General features: G+C 24.2%; 1 protein-coding gene across 1 annotated transcript in view; it reads left to right on the top strand.

Moving 5' to 3' along the window:
- The window catches only part of LOC142842013 (ubiquitin carboxyl-terminal hydrolase 11-like), a 111,201-nt gene that overhangs the window by 50,707 nt on the left and 38,805 nt on the right, over nt 1-21,689 (top strand). Inside the window, exons 13-15 of the mRNA XM_075959001.1 lie at nt 16,761-16,967; nt 18,681-18,733; nt 19,642-19,917. Of these exons, the coding sequence (XP_075815116.1) occupies nt 16,761-16,967; nt 18,681-18,733; nt 19,642-19,917 (536 nt within the window). The remainder of the gene's footprint in view (nt 1-16,760; nt 16,968-18,680; nt 18,734-19,641; nt 19,918-21,689) is intronic.

Here is a 21,689-nt window from a genome sequence, read left to right as displayed (position 1 = left end):
GTGCTCAGTGATCAGTACCCCTGGTGCCCGGTGCTCAGTACTAAGTGCTTACAGATTGGTGCTCAGTAACCCTGGTACCCGGTGCTTAGGACTCAGTGTGTATGGATTGGTGCTTAGTTCTTGGTGCTCAGTACGCCTGGGTGCTCAGTGCTTAGTAGTCAGTGCTTACGGATCGGTGCTCAGTATCCCTGGTGCCTCGTGCTTAGGACTCAGTGCTTATGGATCAGTGCATGGTGCTCGGTGCTCAGTACTCAGTGCTTACAGATCAGTGCTCAGTACCCCTGAGTACCCGGTGCTTAGGATTCAGTGCTTACAGATCAGTGCTCAGTACCCCTGGGTACCCGGTGCTAAGTACTCAGTGCTTACTCATCGGTGCTCATCGCTTGGTGCTCAGTGCTTGGTGCTCAGTACCCCGGGTGCTGGGTTTTCAGTACTCAGTGCTTACTCATCGGTGCTCATCGCTTGGTGCTCATGACCCTGAGTGCTGGGTGCTAAGTCCTCAGTGCTTACTAATCGGTGCTCATCTCTAGGTGCTCAGTGCTTGGTGCTCAGTACCCCGGGTGCTGGGTTTTCAGTACTCAGTGCTTACTCATCGGTGCTCATCGCTTGGTGCTCAGTGCTTGGTGCTCATGACCCTGGGTGCTGGGTGCTGAGTCCTCTTTCCTTCCCGACCCGAACCCCGAAGTGTTTTTCTGGCATTTTAATTTAATTAAAGATATTTCTGCCATTTTAAAAACTGAAGGTGACGAAACTGCGAGGAATCAATAGATGATCAATAGGTGATAGATAGGTGATCAATAGGTGATCAATAGGTGATCAATAGGTGATCAATAGATCAATTGATAAATTGATGATCAATAGATGATAAATAGATAAACAGATCAATAGGTGATCAATAGGTGATCAATAGATCAATAGATGATCAATAGATGATAAATAGATGATAGATAAATGGATAATAAATAGATGATAAATAGGTGATCAATAGATGATCAATAGATAATAAATAGATAAATCGATAATAAATAGATAAAAGGATGATAAATAGATGATCAATAGGGGATCAATAGATATGATAAATAGATAATAAATAGATGATAAATAAATAATAAATAGATAATAAGGAGAAAAATAGATGATCAATAGATGATCAACAGATGATCAATAGATATGATAAATAGATGATAAATAAATAATAAATAGATAATAAGGAGAAAAATAGATGATCAATAGATGATCAATAGATGATCAACAGATGATCAATAGATGACAAATAGATGATAAATAAATAATAAATAGATAATAAGGAGAAAAATAGATGATCAATAGATGATCAACAGATGATCAATAGATGATCAATAGATATGATCAATAGATAATAAATAGATGATAAATCAATCATAAATAGATAAGAGGTAGATCAATAGATGATCAATAGATGATTAATAGATAATAAATAGATGATCAATAAATGATCAATAGATGATCAATAGATATGATCAATAGATAATAAATAGATGATAAATAAATAATAAATAGATAATAAGGAGAAAAATAGATGATCAATAGATGATCAATAGATGATTAATAGATAATAAATAGATGATCAATAAATGATCAACAGATGATCAATAGATATGATCAATAGATAATAAATAGATGATAAATAAATAATAAATAGATAATAAGGAGAAAAATAGATGATCAATAGATGATCAATAGATGATCAATAGATGATCAATAGATGATCAATAGATGATTAATAGATAATAAATAGATGATCTGAACCTGTCTACACTAATTAGATCCAGTTGGATCCGGTCTGATCCAGTTTGATCTTGTTTGATCCGGTTTTGAACCTGTCTACCCTGGTTAGATCCAGTGTGAACCATTTTCATCCGGTCTGATCCAGTTTGATCTGGTTCTGAAGCTGTCTGCATTGGTTAGATCCAGTTTGAAGCAGTTTGATCCGGATTGATCCAGTTGGATCCGGTTTTGAACATGTCTACACCGGTTAGATCCAGTTTGATCCAGTTTTGAACCTGTCTATACTGGTTAGATCCAGTTGGATCCGGTCTGATCCAGTTTGATCTTGTCTGATCCAGTTTGATCCGTTTTTGAACCTGTCTACACTGGTTTGATTCACTTTCATCCGGTCTGATCCAGTTTGATCTGGTTTTGAAGCTGTCTGCACTGGTTAGATCCAGTTTGAAGCAGTCTGATCCGGATTGATCCGGTTGGATCCGGTTTTGAACATGTCTACCCTGGTTAGATCCAGTTTGATCCGGTTTTGAACCTGTCTACGCCGGTTTGATTCAGTCTGATCTGGTCTGATCTGGTCTGATCCAGTTTGATCCAGTTTTGAGCCTGTCTACACTGGTTAGATCCAGTTTGAACCAGTTTAATCCAGTCTGATCCAGTTTGATCTGGTTTTGAACCTGTCTACCCTGGTTAGATCCAGTTTGAACCATTTTCATCCGGTCTGATCCAGTTGGATCCGGTTTTGAACCTGTCTACACTGGTTAGATCCAGTTTGATCCGGTTTTGAACCTGTCTACGCCGGTTTGATTCAGTCTGATCTGGTCTGATCTGGTCTGATCCAGTTTGATCCAGTTTTGAGCCTGTCTACACTGGTTAGATCCAGTTTGAACCAGTTTAATCCAGTCTGATCCAGTTTGATCTGGTTTTGAACCTGTCTACCCTGGTTAGATCCAGTTGGAACCATTTTCATCCGGTCTGATCCAGTTTGATACGGTTCTGAAGCAGTGTACACTGGTTTGATCCAGTTGGATCCGGTCTGATCCGGTCTGATCCAGATTGATCCGGTCTAATCCCGTTGGATCTGGTTTTGAACCTGTCTACGCTGGTTAGATCCAGTGTGAACCATTTTCATCCGGTCGATCCAGTTGGATCTGGTTTTGAACCTGTCTACCCTGGTTAAATCCAGTTGGAACCATTTTAATATGGTCTGATCCAGTTGGATCCGGTTTAGAACCTGTCTACACTGGTTTGATCCAGTTTGATCCGGTTTGAACCGGTCTGATCCAGTTGGAAGCTCCCCCGACCTTGTGTTTTCCCTTGCTGGGGGACGGAACCCAGAACCCAGAGCTATGGGTGATTTCTGTTCTAACTGTGGGCTTGATTATTATTAGTATTACACATTTAATTTTATACAACAGTTCCTTCTATTATTATTATTATTATTATTATTATTATTATTATTACACATTTAATAGATACATAGATACATAGATAGATAGATAGATACATAGATAGATACATAGATAGATACATAGATAGATACATAGATAGATAGATACATAGATAGATAGATAGATAGATACATAGATAGATAGATAGATAGATAGATAGATAGATAGATAGATAGATACATAGATACATAGATAGATAGATACATAGATAGATAGATACATAGATAGATACATAGATAGATAGATAGATAGATAGATACATAGATAGATAGATACATAGATAGATAGATACATAGATAGATAGATACATAGATAGATAGATGATAGATACATAGATAGATAGATACATAGATAGATAGATAGATGATAGATACATAGATAGATACATAGATAGATAGATACATAGATAGATAGATACATAGATAGATAGATACATAGATACATAGATACATAGATAGATAGATACATAGATAGATACATAGATAGATAGATAGATAGATACATAGATAGATACATAGATACATAGATACATAGATAGATACATAGATAGATAGATAGATAGATAGATACATAGATAGATAGATAGATACATAGATAGATAGATAGATAGATAGATAGATACATAGATAGATAGATAGATAGATAGATACATAGATAGATAGATAGATAGATACATAGATAGATACATAGATACATAGATAAATAGATACATAGATAGATAGATAGATAGATAGATAGATACATAGATAGATAGATAGATAGATAGATACATAGATAGATACATAGATAGATACATAGATAGATACATAGATAGATAGATACATAGATAGATAGATACATAGATAGATACATAGATACATAGATAGATAGATACATAGATAGATAGATACATAGATAGATAGATAGATACATAGATAGATACATAGATAGATACATAGATAGATAGATAGATAGATACATAGATAGATAGATACATAGATAGATACATAGATAGATACATAGATAGATAGATAGATACATAGATAGATAGATACATAGATAGATACATAGATAGATAGATACATAGATAGATAGATAGATACATAGATAGATACATAGATAGATAGATACATAGATAGATAGATAGATAGATACATAGATAGATACATAGATAGATACATAGATAGATACATAGATAGATAGATAGATAGATAGATACATAGATAGATAGATACATAGATAGATAGATAGATACATAGATAGATACATAGATAGATAGATAGATAGATAGATAGATAGATAGATACATAGATAGATACATAGATAGATAGATACATAGATAGATAGATACATAGATAGATAGATACATAGATAGATACATAGATAGATAGATACATAGATAGATACATAGATAGATACATAGATAGATAGATAGATACATAGATAGATAGATACATAGATAGATACATAGATAGATACATAGATAGATAGATAGATACATAGATAGATAGATAGATAGATAGATAGATAGATAGATACATAGATAGATAGATAGATAGATACATAGATAGATACATAGATAGATACATAGATAGATACATAGATAGATACATAGATAGATAGATACATAGATACATAGATAGATAGATAGATACATAGATAGATACATAGATAGATACATAGATAGATAGATAGATAGATAGATAGATAGATAGATACATAGATAGATAGATAGATACATAGATAGATACATAGATAGATACATAGATAGATAGATACATAGATAGATACATAGATAGATAGATACATAGATAGATACATAGATAGATACATAGATAGATACATAGATAGATACATAGATAGATACATAGATAGATAGATACATAGATACATAGATACATAGATAGATACATAGATAGATACATAGATAGACTCAGCTCCCAGCACCCAGGAAGGACTCAGCACAGCACCCAGGGACAAGACTCAGATCCCAGCACCCAGAAGGACTTAGATCCCAGCACCCAGGGAGGACTCAACGCAGCACCCAGGGACAGGACTCAGCTCCCAGCACCCAGGGAGAACTCAGCCCCCAGCACCCAGAAGGACTGAGATCCCAGCACCCAGGGAGAACTCAGCCCCCAGTACCCAGAAGGACTGAGATCCCAGCACCCAGGGAGAACTCAGCCTCCAGCACCCAGGGAGAACTCAGCACCCAGCACCCAGGGAGACTCAGCTCAGAACCCAGGGAAAACTCAGCTCCCAGCACTCAGGGGGAACTCAGCTCCCAGCACTCAGGGAGAACTCAGCTCCCAGCACCCAGGGAGGCTCAGAACCGTTTGTGATGAGGTCTGAATAATATTGTATCCATAATAAATAAATATAAAAATCAGAATATTCTATACATAATAAATCGATATAAAAATCAGATTATTGTGTACATAATAAACACAAAATTAGAATATTGTGTACATGATGAATAAATATAAAACAGAATTAGAATATTGTATACATAATAAATAAATCAATATAAAGACGATTAGGATATTTTATACATAATAAATATATATAATTAGAATATTGTATACATAATAAATAAATATAAAAATCGGAATATTGCATGCATAATAAATAAATATAAAATTAGAATATTGTATATGTAATAAATAAATATAAAATTAGAATATTGTATCCATAAAAAATGAATATAAAAATCAGATTATTGTATGCATAATAAATTAATATAAAATTAGAAAATTGATTACATAATAAGTAAATATGAAAATCAGAATATTGTGTACATAATAAATAAATATAAAAATTAGAATATTGTATACATAATAAATTGATTTAAAAATCAGAATATTTTATACATAATAATTATAAGAATTAGAATATTGTATATATAATAAACCTAAAATTAGAATATTGTTTACATGATAAATGAATATAAAATCAGAATATTGTGTACATGATAAATATATAAAATTAGGATATTGTATACATAATAAATTAATATAAAAATCAGAATATTGTATGCATAATAAATTAATATAAAATTAGAAAATTGATTACATAATAAGTAAATATGAAAATCAGAATATTGTCTACATAATAAATATAAAATTAGAATATTGTATACATAATTAATACATATAAAATTAGAATATTGTATACATAATAAATCGATATAAAAATCAGATTATTGTATACATAATAAACACAAAATTAGAATATTGTATACATGATAAATAAATATAAAAATCAGAATATTTTATACATAATAAATAAATATAAAATTAGAATATTGTACACATGATAAATAAATATAAAAATTAGAATCTTGTATACATAATAAATCGATATAAAAATCAGATTATTGTCTACATAATAAACATAAAATTAGAATATTGTGTACATTATAAATGAATATAAAATTAGAATATCGTATCCATAATAAATATAAAATTAGAATATTGCATACAAAATAAATAAACATAAAATTACAATATTGTAGACATAATAAATAAACATAAAATTAGAATATTTTATGCATAATAAATAAAATAAAATATAAAATCACAAAAAAATCTCAAAAAAATGTAAAAAAATCACAAAAAATTCAAAAAAATTCACAAAAAATCAAAAAAATTCATAAAAAATCCAAAAAAAATCACAAAAAAGTCACAAAAAATCACAAAAAAATCAAGAAAAAATCACGAAAAAATCACGAAAAAAAATCACAAAAAATTAAAAAAATCAAAAAAATAAATATAAAATTAGAATATTGTATCCATAATAAATCAATATAACATTAAAATATTGTATGCATAATAAATAAACATAAAATCAGAATATTTTATTCATGATAAATAAATATAAATATCAGAGTATTGTATCCATATTGAATAAATATAAAATTAGAATATTATATCCATAATTAATAAATATAAAATTAGAATATTGTGTACATAATAAATAAATATAAAATTAGAATATTGTATACATGATAAATAAATCAATATAAAAATTAGAATATTGTATGCATGATAAATATAAAATTAGAATATTGTATACATAATAAATAAATATAAAATTAGAATATTGTATACGTAATACATAAATATAAAAATTAGAATATTGTATATATAATAAATATAAAATTAGAATATTGTATACGTAATAAATATAAAATTAGAATATTGTATACATAATAAATCAATATAAAAATCAGAATATTGTGTGCATAATAAAATTAATATAAAAATCAGAATATTGTATGCATGATAAATATAAAAATTAGAATATTGTATACGTAATAAATGAATATAAAATTAGAATATTGTGTACATAATAAATATAAAATCAGATTATTGTATACACAGTAAGTATATATAAAAATTAGAAAATTGATTACATAATAAATGAATATAAAATTAGAATATTGTATACATAATAAATTGATATAAAAATCAGAATATTGTATACATAATAAACATAAAATTAGAATATTGTATACATGATAAATGAATATAAAATTAGAATATTGTGTACATAATTAATAAATATACAATTAGAATATTGTATACATAATAAATAATTATAAAAATAAGAATATTCTATACATGATAAATAAATATAAAAATTAGAATGTTGTTTACATGATAAATAAATATGAAAATCAGAATATTGTATGCATGATAAATAAATATAAAATTAGAATATTGCATACATAATAAATCAACATAAAAATGAGAATATTGATTATATAATAAATCAATATAAAAATTAGAATATTGTACACATAATAAATAAATATAAAAATCAGAATATTGTATGCATAATAAACATAAAATTAGAATATTGTATACATGATAAATGAATATAAAAATTAGAATATTGTATACATAACAAATCAACATAAAAATTAGAATATCGAATATTTAATAAATCGGTATAAAAATGAGAATATTGTATCCATAATAAATATAAAAATTAGAATATTGTATACATAAAAATGTATATAAAAATCAGAATATTGTATACATGATAAATAAATATAAAAAGTAGAATATTGTATACATAATAAATCGATATAAAAATCAGATTATTGTCTACATCATAAATATAAAATTAGAATATTGCATACAAAATAAATAAACATAAAATTACAATATTGTAGACATAATAAATAAACATAAAATTAGAATATTTTATGCATAATAAATAAAATAAAATATAAAATCACAAAAAAATCTCAAAAAAATGTAAAAAAATCACAAAAAAATCTAAAATTCACAAAAAATCAAAAAATTCAAAAAAAATCCAAAAAAATCACAAAAAAGTCACAGAAAAATCACAAAAAAATCAAGAAAAAATCACGAAAAAATCACGAAAAAAATCACAAAATAATCACAAAAAAATCGCAAAAAAAATCACAAAAAATTAAAAAAATCAAAAAAATAAATATAAAATTAGAGTATTGTGTACATAATAAATAGATATAAAATTAGAGTATTGTGTGCATAATAAATAGATATAAATTAGAATATTGTATTCATAATTAATACATATAAAAATTAGAATATTGTATACATAATAAATCAATATAAAAATCAGAATATTGTATGCATGATAAATATAAAAATTAGAATATTGTATACTTAATAAATCGATATAAAAATCAGATTATTGTCTACATAATAAACATAAAATTAGAATATTGTATACATAATAAATGAATATAAAATTAGAATATTGTACACATAATAAATATAAAATTAGAATATTGTATACATGATAAATAAACATAAAATTACAATATTGTGTACATAATAAATAAACATAAAATTAGAATATTTTATGCATAATAAATAAAATAAAATATAAAATCACAAAAAAATCTCAAAAAAATGTAAAAAAATCACAAAAAAATCAAAAAAATTCACAAAAAATCAAAAAAATTCAAAAAAAATCCAAAAAAAAATCACAAAAAAGTCACAAAAAATCACAAAAAAGTAAAAAAAAATCACAAAAAAATAACAAAAATTCACAAAAAAAGTCGCAAAAAATCACAAAACAACACAAAAAATCAAGAAAAAATCACGAAAAAATCAAAAAAATCACAAAAAAATCTAAAATTCACAAAAAATCAAAAAAATTAAAAAAAAATCCAAAAAAAATCACAAAACAGTCACAGAAAAATCACGAAAAAATCACGAAAAAAAACCACAAAATAATCACAAAAAAATCGCAAAAAAAACACAAAAAATTAAAAAAATCAAAAAAATAAATATAAAATTAGAATATTGTATACACAATAAATAGATATAAAATTATAATATCATGTACATAATAAATAGATATAAAATTAGAATATTGTACGCATAATTAATAATTATAAAAATTAGAATATTGTATGGATAATAAATAAATATAAAATCAGAATATTGTATGCATAATAAATTAATATAAGATCAGAATATTGTATGCATAATAAATTAATATAAAAATCAGAATATTGTATGCATGATAAATATAAAAATTAGAATAATGTATACATAATAAATTTAAAAATTAAAATATTGTGTACATAGTAAATGAATATAAAAATCAGAATAATGTATACATCATAAGTAAATATAAAAATCAGAATATTGTATCCATAATAAATCAATATAAAAATTAGAATATTGTGTATATAATACATAAATAATTAAATATAAAATTAGAATATTTTGTACATAATAAATAGATATAAGATTATAATATTGTATACATAATAAAGAAATGGAAAAATCAGAATATTCTATACATAATAAATCAATATAAAAATCAGAATATTTTATACATAATAAATAATTATAAGAATTACAATATTGTATCCATGATCAATAAATATAAAATGAGAATATTGTATACATAATAAATAAATATAAAATTAGAATATTGTACACATGATAAATAAATATAAAAATTAGAATGTTGTTTACATGATAAATAAATATGAAAATCAGAATACTGTATACATAATAAATAAATCAATATAAACACGATTAGGATATTTTATACATAATATTTTTATAATTAGAATATTGTATACATAAAAAGTCAATATAAAATTAGAGTATTGTATACATAATAAATAAATATAAAAATCAGAATATTGTGTACATAATAAATAAATATAAAATTGAAAATTTTGTATGCATACTAAATCAATATAAAAATCAGAATATTTTATACATAATAAATAATTATAAGAATTAGAATATTGTATACATAATAAATAAATATAAAAATTAGAGTATTGTATACATAATAAATCAATATAAAGATAAGAATATTGTGTACATAATAAATAGATATAAAATCAGAATTATTGTATACGTAATAAATCAATATAAAAATTAGAATATTGTATATGTAATAAATAAATATAAAATTATAATATTGCATACATAATAAATCAACATAAAAATTAGAATATCGAATATTTAATAAATCAGTATAAAAATGAGAATATTGTATCCATATGAAATAAATATAAAATTAGAATATTGTATACATAATAAATCAATATAAAAATTAAAATTTTGTATACATAGTAAATCAATATAAAAATCAGAATATTTTATACATAATAAATAATTATAAGAATTAGAATATTGTATACATAATAAATTGATATAAAAATCAGATTATTGTGTACATAATAAACATAAAATTAGAATATTGTATACATTATAAATGAATATAAAATTAGAATATTGTATACATAATAAATCAACATAAAAATTAGAATATCAAATATTTAATAAATCAGTATAAAAATGAGAATATTGTATCCATAATAAATAAACATAAAATTAGAATATTGTATACATAATGAATAAATGTAAAAATGAGAATCTTGTATACATAATAAATCGATATAAAAATCAGATTATTGTCTACATAATAAACATAAAATTAGAATATTGTATACATGATAAATGAATATAAAATTAGAATATTGTATACACAGTAAGTAAATATAAAAATAAGAATATTGTGTACGTAATAAATCAATATAAAAATTAGAATATTGTATACATAATAAATAAATATAAAATTAGAATATTGTGTACATAATAAATCAATATAAAATTAGAATATTGTATACATGATAAATAAATATAAAATTAGAATATTGTATCCATAATTAATAAATGTAAAATTAGAATATTGTGTACATAATAAATAAACGTAAAATTAGAATATTGAATAAATAATAAACATAAAATTAGAATATTGTACACATAATAAATATAAAATTAGAATATTGCATACAAAATAAATAAACATAAAATTACAATATTGTAAACATAATAAATAAACATAAACTTAGAATATTGTGTACATAATAAATAAACAGAAAATTAGAATATTTTATGCATAATAAATAAAATAAAATATAAAATCACAAAAAAATCTCAAAAAAATGTAAAAAAAATCACAAAAAATCAAAAAAATTCACAAAAAATCAAAAAAATTCAAAAAAAATCCAAAAAAAATCAAAAAAATTCAAAAAAATTCCAAAAAAAAATCACAAAAAAGTCACAAAAAATCAAAAAAAGTAAAAAAAATTCACAAAAAAAGTCGCAAAAAATCACAAAACAACACAAAAAATCAAGAAAAAATCACGAAAAAATCAAAAAAATCACAAAAAAATCTAAAATTCACAAAAAAGTCACAAAAGAACACAAAAAATCACAGAAAAATCACAAAAAAATCAAGAAAAAATCACAAGAAAATCACAAAAAAATCGCAAAAAAATCACAAAAAATTTAAAAAATCAAAAAAATAAATATAAAATTATAATATCGTGTATATAATAAATAGATATAAATTAGAATATTGTATACATAATAAATATAAAATCAGAATATTGTATACACAGTAAATATAAAAATTAGAAAATTGATTACATAATAAATAAATATAAAAATCAGAATATTGTATACATAATAAATCAATATAAAATTAGAATATTGATTACATAATAAATCGATATAAAAATCAGATTATTGTATACATAATAAACATAAAATTAGAATATTGTATACATGATAAATGAATATAAAATTAGAATATTGTATCCATAATAAATAAATATAAAAATTAGAATATTGTATACATAATAAATTTAAAAATTAAAATATTGTGTACATAATAAATAGATATAAAAAATAGAATATTGTATACATAGTAGATCAATATAAAAACCAGAATATTTTATACATAATAAATAAATATAAAATTAGAATATTGTATACATCATAAATAAATATAAAATTAGAATATTGTATCCATAATAAATCAATATAACATTAAAATATTGTATGCATAATAAAGAAACATAAAATCAGAATATTTTATTCATGATAAATAAATATAAATATCAGAGTATTGTATACATATTGAATAAATATAAAATTAGAATATTGTATCCATAATTAATAAATGTAAAATTAGAATATTGTGTACACAATAAATACAGATTATTGTATCCATAATAAATAAACATAAAATTAGAATATTGTACACATAATAAATATAAAATTAGAATATTTTATGCATAATAAATAAAATAAAATATAAAATCACAAAAAAATCTCAAAAAAATGTAAAAAAATCACAAAAAATCAAAAAAATTCAAAAATAATCCAAAAAAATCACAAAAAAGTCACAAAACAACACAAAAAAAATCAAGAAAAAATCCCAAAAAAATCACGAAAAAAACGCAAAAAAACACAAAAAATTAAAAAAATCAAAAAAATAAATATAAAATTATAATATCGTATACATAATAAATAGATATAAAATTAGAATATTGTGTACATAATAAATTTAAAAATTAAAATATTGTGTACATAATAAATATAAAATTAGAATATTGCATACAAAATAAATAAACATAAAATTACAATATTGTAGACATAATAAATAAACATAAAATTAGAATATTTTATGCATAATAAATAAAATATAAAATCACAAAAAAATCAAAAAAATCAAAAAAATCCAAAAAAAATAAAAAAAAAATCACAAAAAAGTCACGAAAAATCACAAAAAAGTAAAAAAAAATCACAAAAAAATAACAAAAATTCACAAAAAAGGTCGCAAAAAATCACAAAACAACACAAAAAAATCAAGAAAAAATCACGAAAAATTCAAAAAAATCAAAAAAATTCAAAAAAATCCAAAAAAATTCAAAAAAAATCCAAAAAAATCACAAAAAAGTCACAAAACAACACAAAAAATCAAGAAAAAATCACGAAAAAATCACGAAAAAAATCACAAAATAATCACAAAAAAATCGCTAAAAAATCACAAAAAATTAAAAAAATCAAAAAAATAAATATAAAATTATAATATCGTGTACATAATAAATAGATATAAAATTAGAATATTTTGTGCATAATTAATACATATAAAAATTAGAATATTGTATACACAATAAATAAATATAAAAATCAGAATATTGTATGCATGATAAATATAAAAATTAGAATATTGTGTACATAATAAATATAAAATCAGAATATTGTATACACAGTAAGTAAATATAAAAATTAGAATATTGTGTACATAATAAATAAATATAAAAATTAGAATATTGTGTACATAATAAATATAAAATCAGAATATTGTATACATAATAAATATAAAAATCAGAATATTGTATACATAATACATCAACATAAAAATTAGAATATCGAACATTTAATAAATCAGTATAAAATGAGAATATTGTATCCATAATAAATAAATATAAGAACCAGAGTATTGTATACATAATAAATATAAAATTAGAATATTGTATACATAATAAATAAATCAATATAAAGATTAGAATATTGTATTCATAATAAATAAATATAAAATTAGAATATTGTATACATAATAAATATAAAATTAGAATATTGTACACATGATAAATAGATATAAAATCAGAATTATTGTATACATAGTAAATCAATATATAAACCAGAATATTTTATACATAATAAATAATTATAAGAATTAGAATATTGTATACATAATAAATAAATGTAAAAATGACAATGTTGTATACATAATAAATCGATATAAAAATCAGATTATTGTCTACATAATAAACATAAAATTAGAATATTGTGTACATTATAAATGAATATAAAATTAGAATATTGCATACAAAATAAATAAATATGAAATTAGAATATTGTAGACCTAATTAATAAACATAAAATTAGAATATTTTATGCATAATAAATAAAATAAAATATAAAATCACAAAAAATCTCAAAAAAATGTAAAAAAATGACAAAAAATCAAAAAAATTCACAAAAAATCAAAAAAATTCAAAAAAAATCCAAAAAAAATCACAAAAAAGTAAAAAAAAATCACAAAAAATAACAAAAATTCACAAAAAAAGTCGCAAAAAATCACAAAACAACACAAAAAATCAAGAAAAAAATCACGAAAAATTCAAAAAAATCACAAAAAATCTAAAATTCACAAAAAATCAAAAAAATTCAAAAAAAATCACAAAAAAGTCACAAAATAATCACAAAAAAATCGCAAAAAAATCACAAAAAATTAAATAAATCAAAAAAATAAATATAAAATTAGAGTATTGTGTACATAATAAATAAATATAAAAATTAGAATATTGTACACATAATAAATAAATATAAAAATTAGAATAATGTATACATAATAAATTTAAAAATTAAAATATTGTGTACATAATAAATATAAAATCAGAATATTGTATACACAGTAAGTAAATATAAAAATTAGAAAATTGATTACATAATAAATAAATATAAAATTAGAATATTGTATACATAATAAATCCATATAAAATTAGAATATTGTATACATAATAAATCGATATAAAAATCAGATTATTGTATACATAAGAAATATAAAATTAGAATATTGTATACATGATAAATGAATATAAAATTAGAATATTGTGTACATAATAAATAAATATAAAATTAGAATATTGTATCCATAATAAATAAATATAAAATTAGAATATTGTATATATAATAAATAAATATAAAATTAGAATATTGTATACACAGTAAGTAAATATAAAAATAAGAATATTGTGTACGTAATAAATCAATATAAAAATTAGAATATTTTATACATAATAAATAAATATAAGAATCACAATATTCTATACATGATAAATAAATATAAAAATTAGAATATTGTATACATGATAAATATAAAAATTAGAATATTGTATACATAATAAATCAATATAAAAATGAAAATTTTGTATACATAGTAAATCAATATAAAAATCAGAATATTTTATACATAATAAATAAATATAAAATTAGAATATTGTATACATAATAAATAAATGTAAAAATGAGAATGTTGTATACATAATAAATCGATATAAAAATCAGAATATGGTGTACATTATAAATGAATATAAAATTAGAATATTGCATACAAAATAAATAAACATAAAATTACAATATTGTAGACATAATAAATAAACATAAAATTAGAATATTTTATGCATAATAAATAAAATAAAATATAAAATCACAAAAAAACCTCAAAAAATGTTAAAAAAATCACAAAAATTCAAAAAAATCACAAAAAAATCTAAAATTCACAAAAAATTAAAAAAAATTCAAAAAAATCCAAAAAAATCACAAAAAAGTCACAAAAAAATCAAGAAAAAATCACGAAAAAAATCACAAAAAAATCGCAAAAAAAATCACAAAAAAAACCACAAAAAATTAAAAAAATCAAAAAAATGAATATAAAATTAGAATATTGTATACACAATAAATAGATATAAAATTATAATATCGTGTACATAATATATAGATATAAAATTAGAATATTCTACACATAATACATAAATATAAAAATTAGAATATTGTATACATGATCAATAAAAAGAAAATTAGAATACTGTATACATAATAAATCAATATAAAATTAGAATATTGTATACATAATAAATAAATGTAAAATTAGAAATATTGTACACATAATAAATATAAAATTAGAATATTGTATACTTAATAAATAAATATAAAAATAAGAATATTGTATCCATAATAAATAAATATAAAAATAATTAGAACATTGTGTACATGATAAAGAAATACAAAATTAGAATAATGTATACATCATAAGTAAATATAAAATTAGAATATTGTATACATGATAAATTAATATAAAAATCAGAATATTGTACACATAATAAATAATTATAAGAATTAGAATATTGTATACATAATAAATAAATATAAGAATCAGAATATTGTATACATGATAAATAAATATAATATTAGAATATTGTATACATAATAAATTGGTTTAAAAATCAGAATATTTTATACATAATAATTATAAGAATTAGAATATTGTATACATAATAAATAAATATAAAAATTAGAATATTGTATGGATAATAAATAAATATAAAATCTGAATATTTATACATAATAAATAAATAACTAAACTCATGACCGCCCCCCTCTCCCCCCCCGCCCACAGGTACGAGGTCACCGGCCGGATCGAGCCGGTCGCGGGTTCGAGAGACGACATCGTGGTGCCCGTGTACCTGCGCGAGCGCACGCCGGCCCGCGACCACAACAACGCCTACTACGGCCTCCTCCTGTTCGGGCACCCGCTGCTCGTGTCGGTGCCGCGGGCCCGGTTCTCCTGGGAGGGGCTGTACAGCACGCTGCTGCACCGCCTCTCGTGAGCGCGCTCAGTAGTTTATACTTTATTTTTTATTTAATTTTTATTTTATTTATTTTTTTATATTTTATTTTATTTTTGGTTTTCTTTTTTTATTTTTTATTTATTTATTTTATTTTATTTTTGATTTTTTTCTTTTTCATTTATTTATTTTATATTTTGTTTTATTTCATTTTTTTATATTTTATTTTATTTTTGGTTTTCTTTTTTTATTTTTTATTTATTTATTTTATTTTATTTTTGATTTTTTTCTTTTTCATTTATTTATTTTATATTTTGTTTTATTTCATTTTTTTATATTTTATTTTATTTTTGGTTTTCTTTTTTTATTTTTTATTTAGTTTTTTATATTTTATTTTATTTCATTTTTGCTTTTATTTTTGTTTCTCTTTTTTTATTTTTATTCATTATTTTATTTTATTTTTGATTTTCTTTTTATTTATTTATTTTATATTTTATTTAATTTTTGGTTTTCTTTTTTATTTTATTTATTTTTTTATATTTTATTTTATTTTTGGTTTTCTCTTTTTATTTTTCATTTATTTTTTATATTTTATTTTACTTTTTATGTATTTTTTATTTTATTTATTTTTTTATATTTTATTTTATTTTTGGTTTTCTCTTTTTATTTTTCATTTATTTTTGATATTTTATTTTATTTTACTTTTTATCTATTTTTTATTTTATTTATTTTTTTATATTTTATTTTATTTTTGGTTTTCTCTTTTTATTTTTCATTTATTTTTTATATTTTACTTTACTTTTTATTTTATTTATTTTTTTATATTTTAGTTTATTTTTGGTTTTTTTGTTTCTCTTTTTCTTTTATTTTTTTGTTTTTCTTTTTCTTATTTTTTATTTATTTTATTTTTTATTTTTTTTCATTTTTTTCTTATTCTTTTTTTTGTTTTTCTATTTTATTTTATTTTTTAATTTTTTTTTGTTTTTAGAGTCTTCTCTTTGGTCCTGGGAATATACAGGGGCACTAGACGGAGGAGGGACAATTTCATTTTGTTTGTCATTCGAGCCTGGTCTACAGAGATAGTTCCAGGACAGGCTCCAAAACCACAGAGAAACCCTGTCTTGAAAAACCAGAAAAAAATGAATAAATAAATAAATACAAAAATTAGAATGCTGTATACGTAATAAATATAAAATTAGAATATTGTATGCATAATGAATGAATCAATATAAAAATTAGAATGCTGTATACGTAATAAATATAAGATTAGAATATTGTATGCATGATGAAGAAATAAATATAAAAATTACAATATTGTATGCATAATAAATATAAAATTAGAATATTGCATACACAATGAATAAACATAAAATCAGAATATTGCATGCATAATGAATGAATCAACATAAAATTAGATTATTGCATGCTTAACGAATAAATATAAAATTAAAATATTGCATACATAATGACTAAATAAATATAAAATTAGAATATTGCATGCATAATGAATAAATATAAAATTAGAATACTGCATACATAATAAATATAAAATTAGAATATCGTATGCATAATAAATATAAAATTAGAATATTGCATACATAATGAATAAATATAAAATTAGAATATCGCATACATAATTAATAAATAAATATAAAATTAGAATATTGCATGCATAATAAATAAATATAAAATTAGGATACTGTATACCTTGTGTCCCTTGCCTTGCGGAAATCTCCTCTGCTCTGTTCCAGGCGCTACGTCACCAAACCCACCGCCGACGACGAGGATGACGGGGACGACAAAGGTGAGGAGGGAGCGGGAGGCCCAGGAAGAGGGGGTTGGGGGGGCGGCTCAGTGGTTAGAGCACCGCCTGCCCTTCCAGGGGTTCTGGGTTCGAGTCCCGGCCGCCCCAGGGTGGATCACAGGCGTCTGGGATGGGGTCTGGCGCCCTCTGCTGGACTGCAGGAATACAGAATATTGTATACATAATAAATATAAAATTAGAATATTGCATACATAATAAATAAATATAGAATTGGAATATTGCATACATAATAAATATAAAATTAGAATGTTGCATACATAATGAATATAAATATTAGAATATTGTGTGCATAATGAATATAAAAATTACAATGTTGTATGCACAGTAAATAAATATAAAATTAGAATATTCTTTGAATAATAAATAAATATAAAATTATAATATTGTATACATAATAAATATAAAATTACAATGTTGTATACACAATAAATATAAAAATTGGAATATTGTATACATACTAAATAAGTATAAAAATTAGAATACTGTGTACACAATAAATAAATCAATATAAAAATTAGAGTATTGTATACATGATAAATAAATATAAAATTAGAATATTGCATACATAATGAATATAAAAATCAGAATATTGTGTGCATAATGAATATAAAAATTGCAATGTTGTATACAGAACAAATAAATATAAAAATTGGAATATTGTATACATACTAAATAAGTATAAAAATTAGAATATTGTGTACACAATAAATAAATCCATATAAAATTCAGAGTATTGTATACATACTAAATAAATATAAAAAAATAATATTTAGGGGGCTGCAGAGGCGGCTCAGTGGTTAGAGCCCCGCCACCTGGTCTCCTCCCCGAGGTCCCGAGTTCGAGTCCCGCCACCCCACCGCGGTTCCCACGACTCCTTCTCGTTCTAGGTGACGACGAGGACGACGGCCGCGAAGACAGCAGCGGCGACGAAGACAAAGCGGACACCGAGCGGGATCCGGATGGAACCGGTCCCGGGGTCGGCGAGCGGGAACCGGATGGAACCGGATCCGCGGCCCCCAAGAAATGCCCGTTCCTCCTGGACAACAACAGCGCGAACCCCGAGCAGTGGCCCCCGAAGCGGCGGCGGCGGCACCTGTTCACCCTGCAGACCGTGAACTCCAACGGCACCAGCGACCGCACCACCTGCCCGGAGCACGTGAAGAGTAGGTGCCGGGGGCGGGGCGGAAATTAGCATATCGGGCGCATAATGAGCGTAAATTAGCATATCGGGCGCATAATGAGCATGAAATTAGCATATCGTGCGCATAACGAGCGTGAAATTAGAATATTGTGTGCATGATAAATATAAAATTAGAATATTGTGTTCATAGTGAGCATAAAATTATAATATTGTGTGCATAGTGAGCGTAAATTATAATATTGTGTGCATAATGAATATGAAATTATAATATTGTGTGCATAATGAGCATGAAATTATAATATTGTGTGCATAGTGAGAGTAAAATTATAATATTGTGTGCATGATGAGCGTCAAATTAGAATATTGTGGGCATGATGAATATGAAATTATAATATTTTGCGCATGATGAGCATAGAATTAGAATATTGTGCGCATAATGAGCGTAAAATCATAATATTGTGTGCATAATGAGCACAAAATTGGAATATTGTGCGCATAATGAGCGTAAAGTTAGAATATTGTGTGCATGATGAGCGTAAAATTAGAATATTGTGTGCATAGTGAGAGTAAAATTAGAATATTGTGTGCATGATGAACATAAAATTAGAATATTGTGCGCATGATGAATATAAAATTATAATATTGTATCCATGATAAATAAACATAAAGATTGGAATATTGCATGCACAATGAATAAATAAATATAAAAAATGGAATATTGTGTACATAGTAAATATGAAAATTAGAATATTGTGTGCATAATGAATATAAAATTAGAATATTGCATACATAATAGGTATAATTAGAATATTGCATGCATAATGAATAAGTAAATAGATATAAAAATTAGACTATTGTATGCATAATAAACACAATAGTTAAAATATTATATACGTGATGAATGAATATAAAATTAAAATATTGCATGCATAATGAATAAATATAAGATTAGAATGTTGCATGCATAATGATTAAATAAATATAAAATTTATAATATTGTGCACATAATAGATAAATATAAGAATTAGAATATTGTATATAGAATAAATAAATGAATTAATTCTGCAGCTCATTATCTGCTCAGCCCCCAAGTCCCCACTCGGTCCCCCCCCAGAAAACCACGTCAGCACCGGGACTCGAACCCAGGCCCTCCTGACTAACCGTGACTAGCTCAGTGAGAGTTAACAGGACAGAGAGTGTGTTCCTGATGCCTGGAGGGAACGGAAAGTTCCGGAACCCTGAGAACAGAACGGAAAGTTCTGGAACCCCAGGAATAGGAAGTCCTGGATCCCCAGAAACAGGAAGTTGTAGAATGTTCTAGAACCCAGAGAACAGAACAGGAAGTTCCAGATCCCTGAGAACAGGAAGTTCCTGATCCCTGAGAACAGGAAGTTCCAGATCCCCGAGATCAGGAATTCCCAGATCCCCGAGAACAGGAAGTCCCAGATCCCCGAGGACAGAACAGGAAGTCCCAGATCCCCGAGAACAGGAAGTTCCAGATCCCCGAGGACAGGAAGTCCCAGATCCCCGAGAACAGGAAGTCCCAGATCCCCGAGAACAGGAAGTCCCAGATCCCCGAGGACAGGAAGTCCCAGATCCCCGAGAACAGGAAGTTCCAGATCCCCGAGAACAGGAAGTTCCAGATCCCCGAGAACAGGAAGTCCCAGATCCCCGAGAACAGGACAGGAAGTCCCAGATCCCCGAGAACATGAAGTCCCAGATCCCCGAGGACAGGACAGGAAGTTCCAGATCCCCGAGAACAGGACAGGAAGTCCCAGATCCCCGAGAACAGGA

This window comes from Microtus pennsylvanicus, chromosome Y (assembly GCF_037038515.1).
Source record: "Microtus pennsylvanicus isolate mMicPen1 chromosome Y, mMicPen1.hap1, whole genome shotgun sequence".
NCBI classification, from domain to species: domain Eukaryota; kingdom Metazoa; phylum Chordata; class Mammalia; order Rodentia; family Cricetidae; genus Microtus; species Microtus pennsylvanicus.
This window is presented reverse-complemented; position numbering and strand designations above follow the sequence as displayed.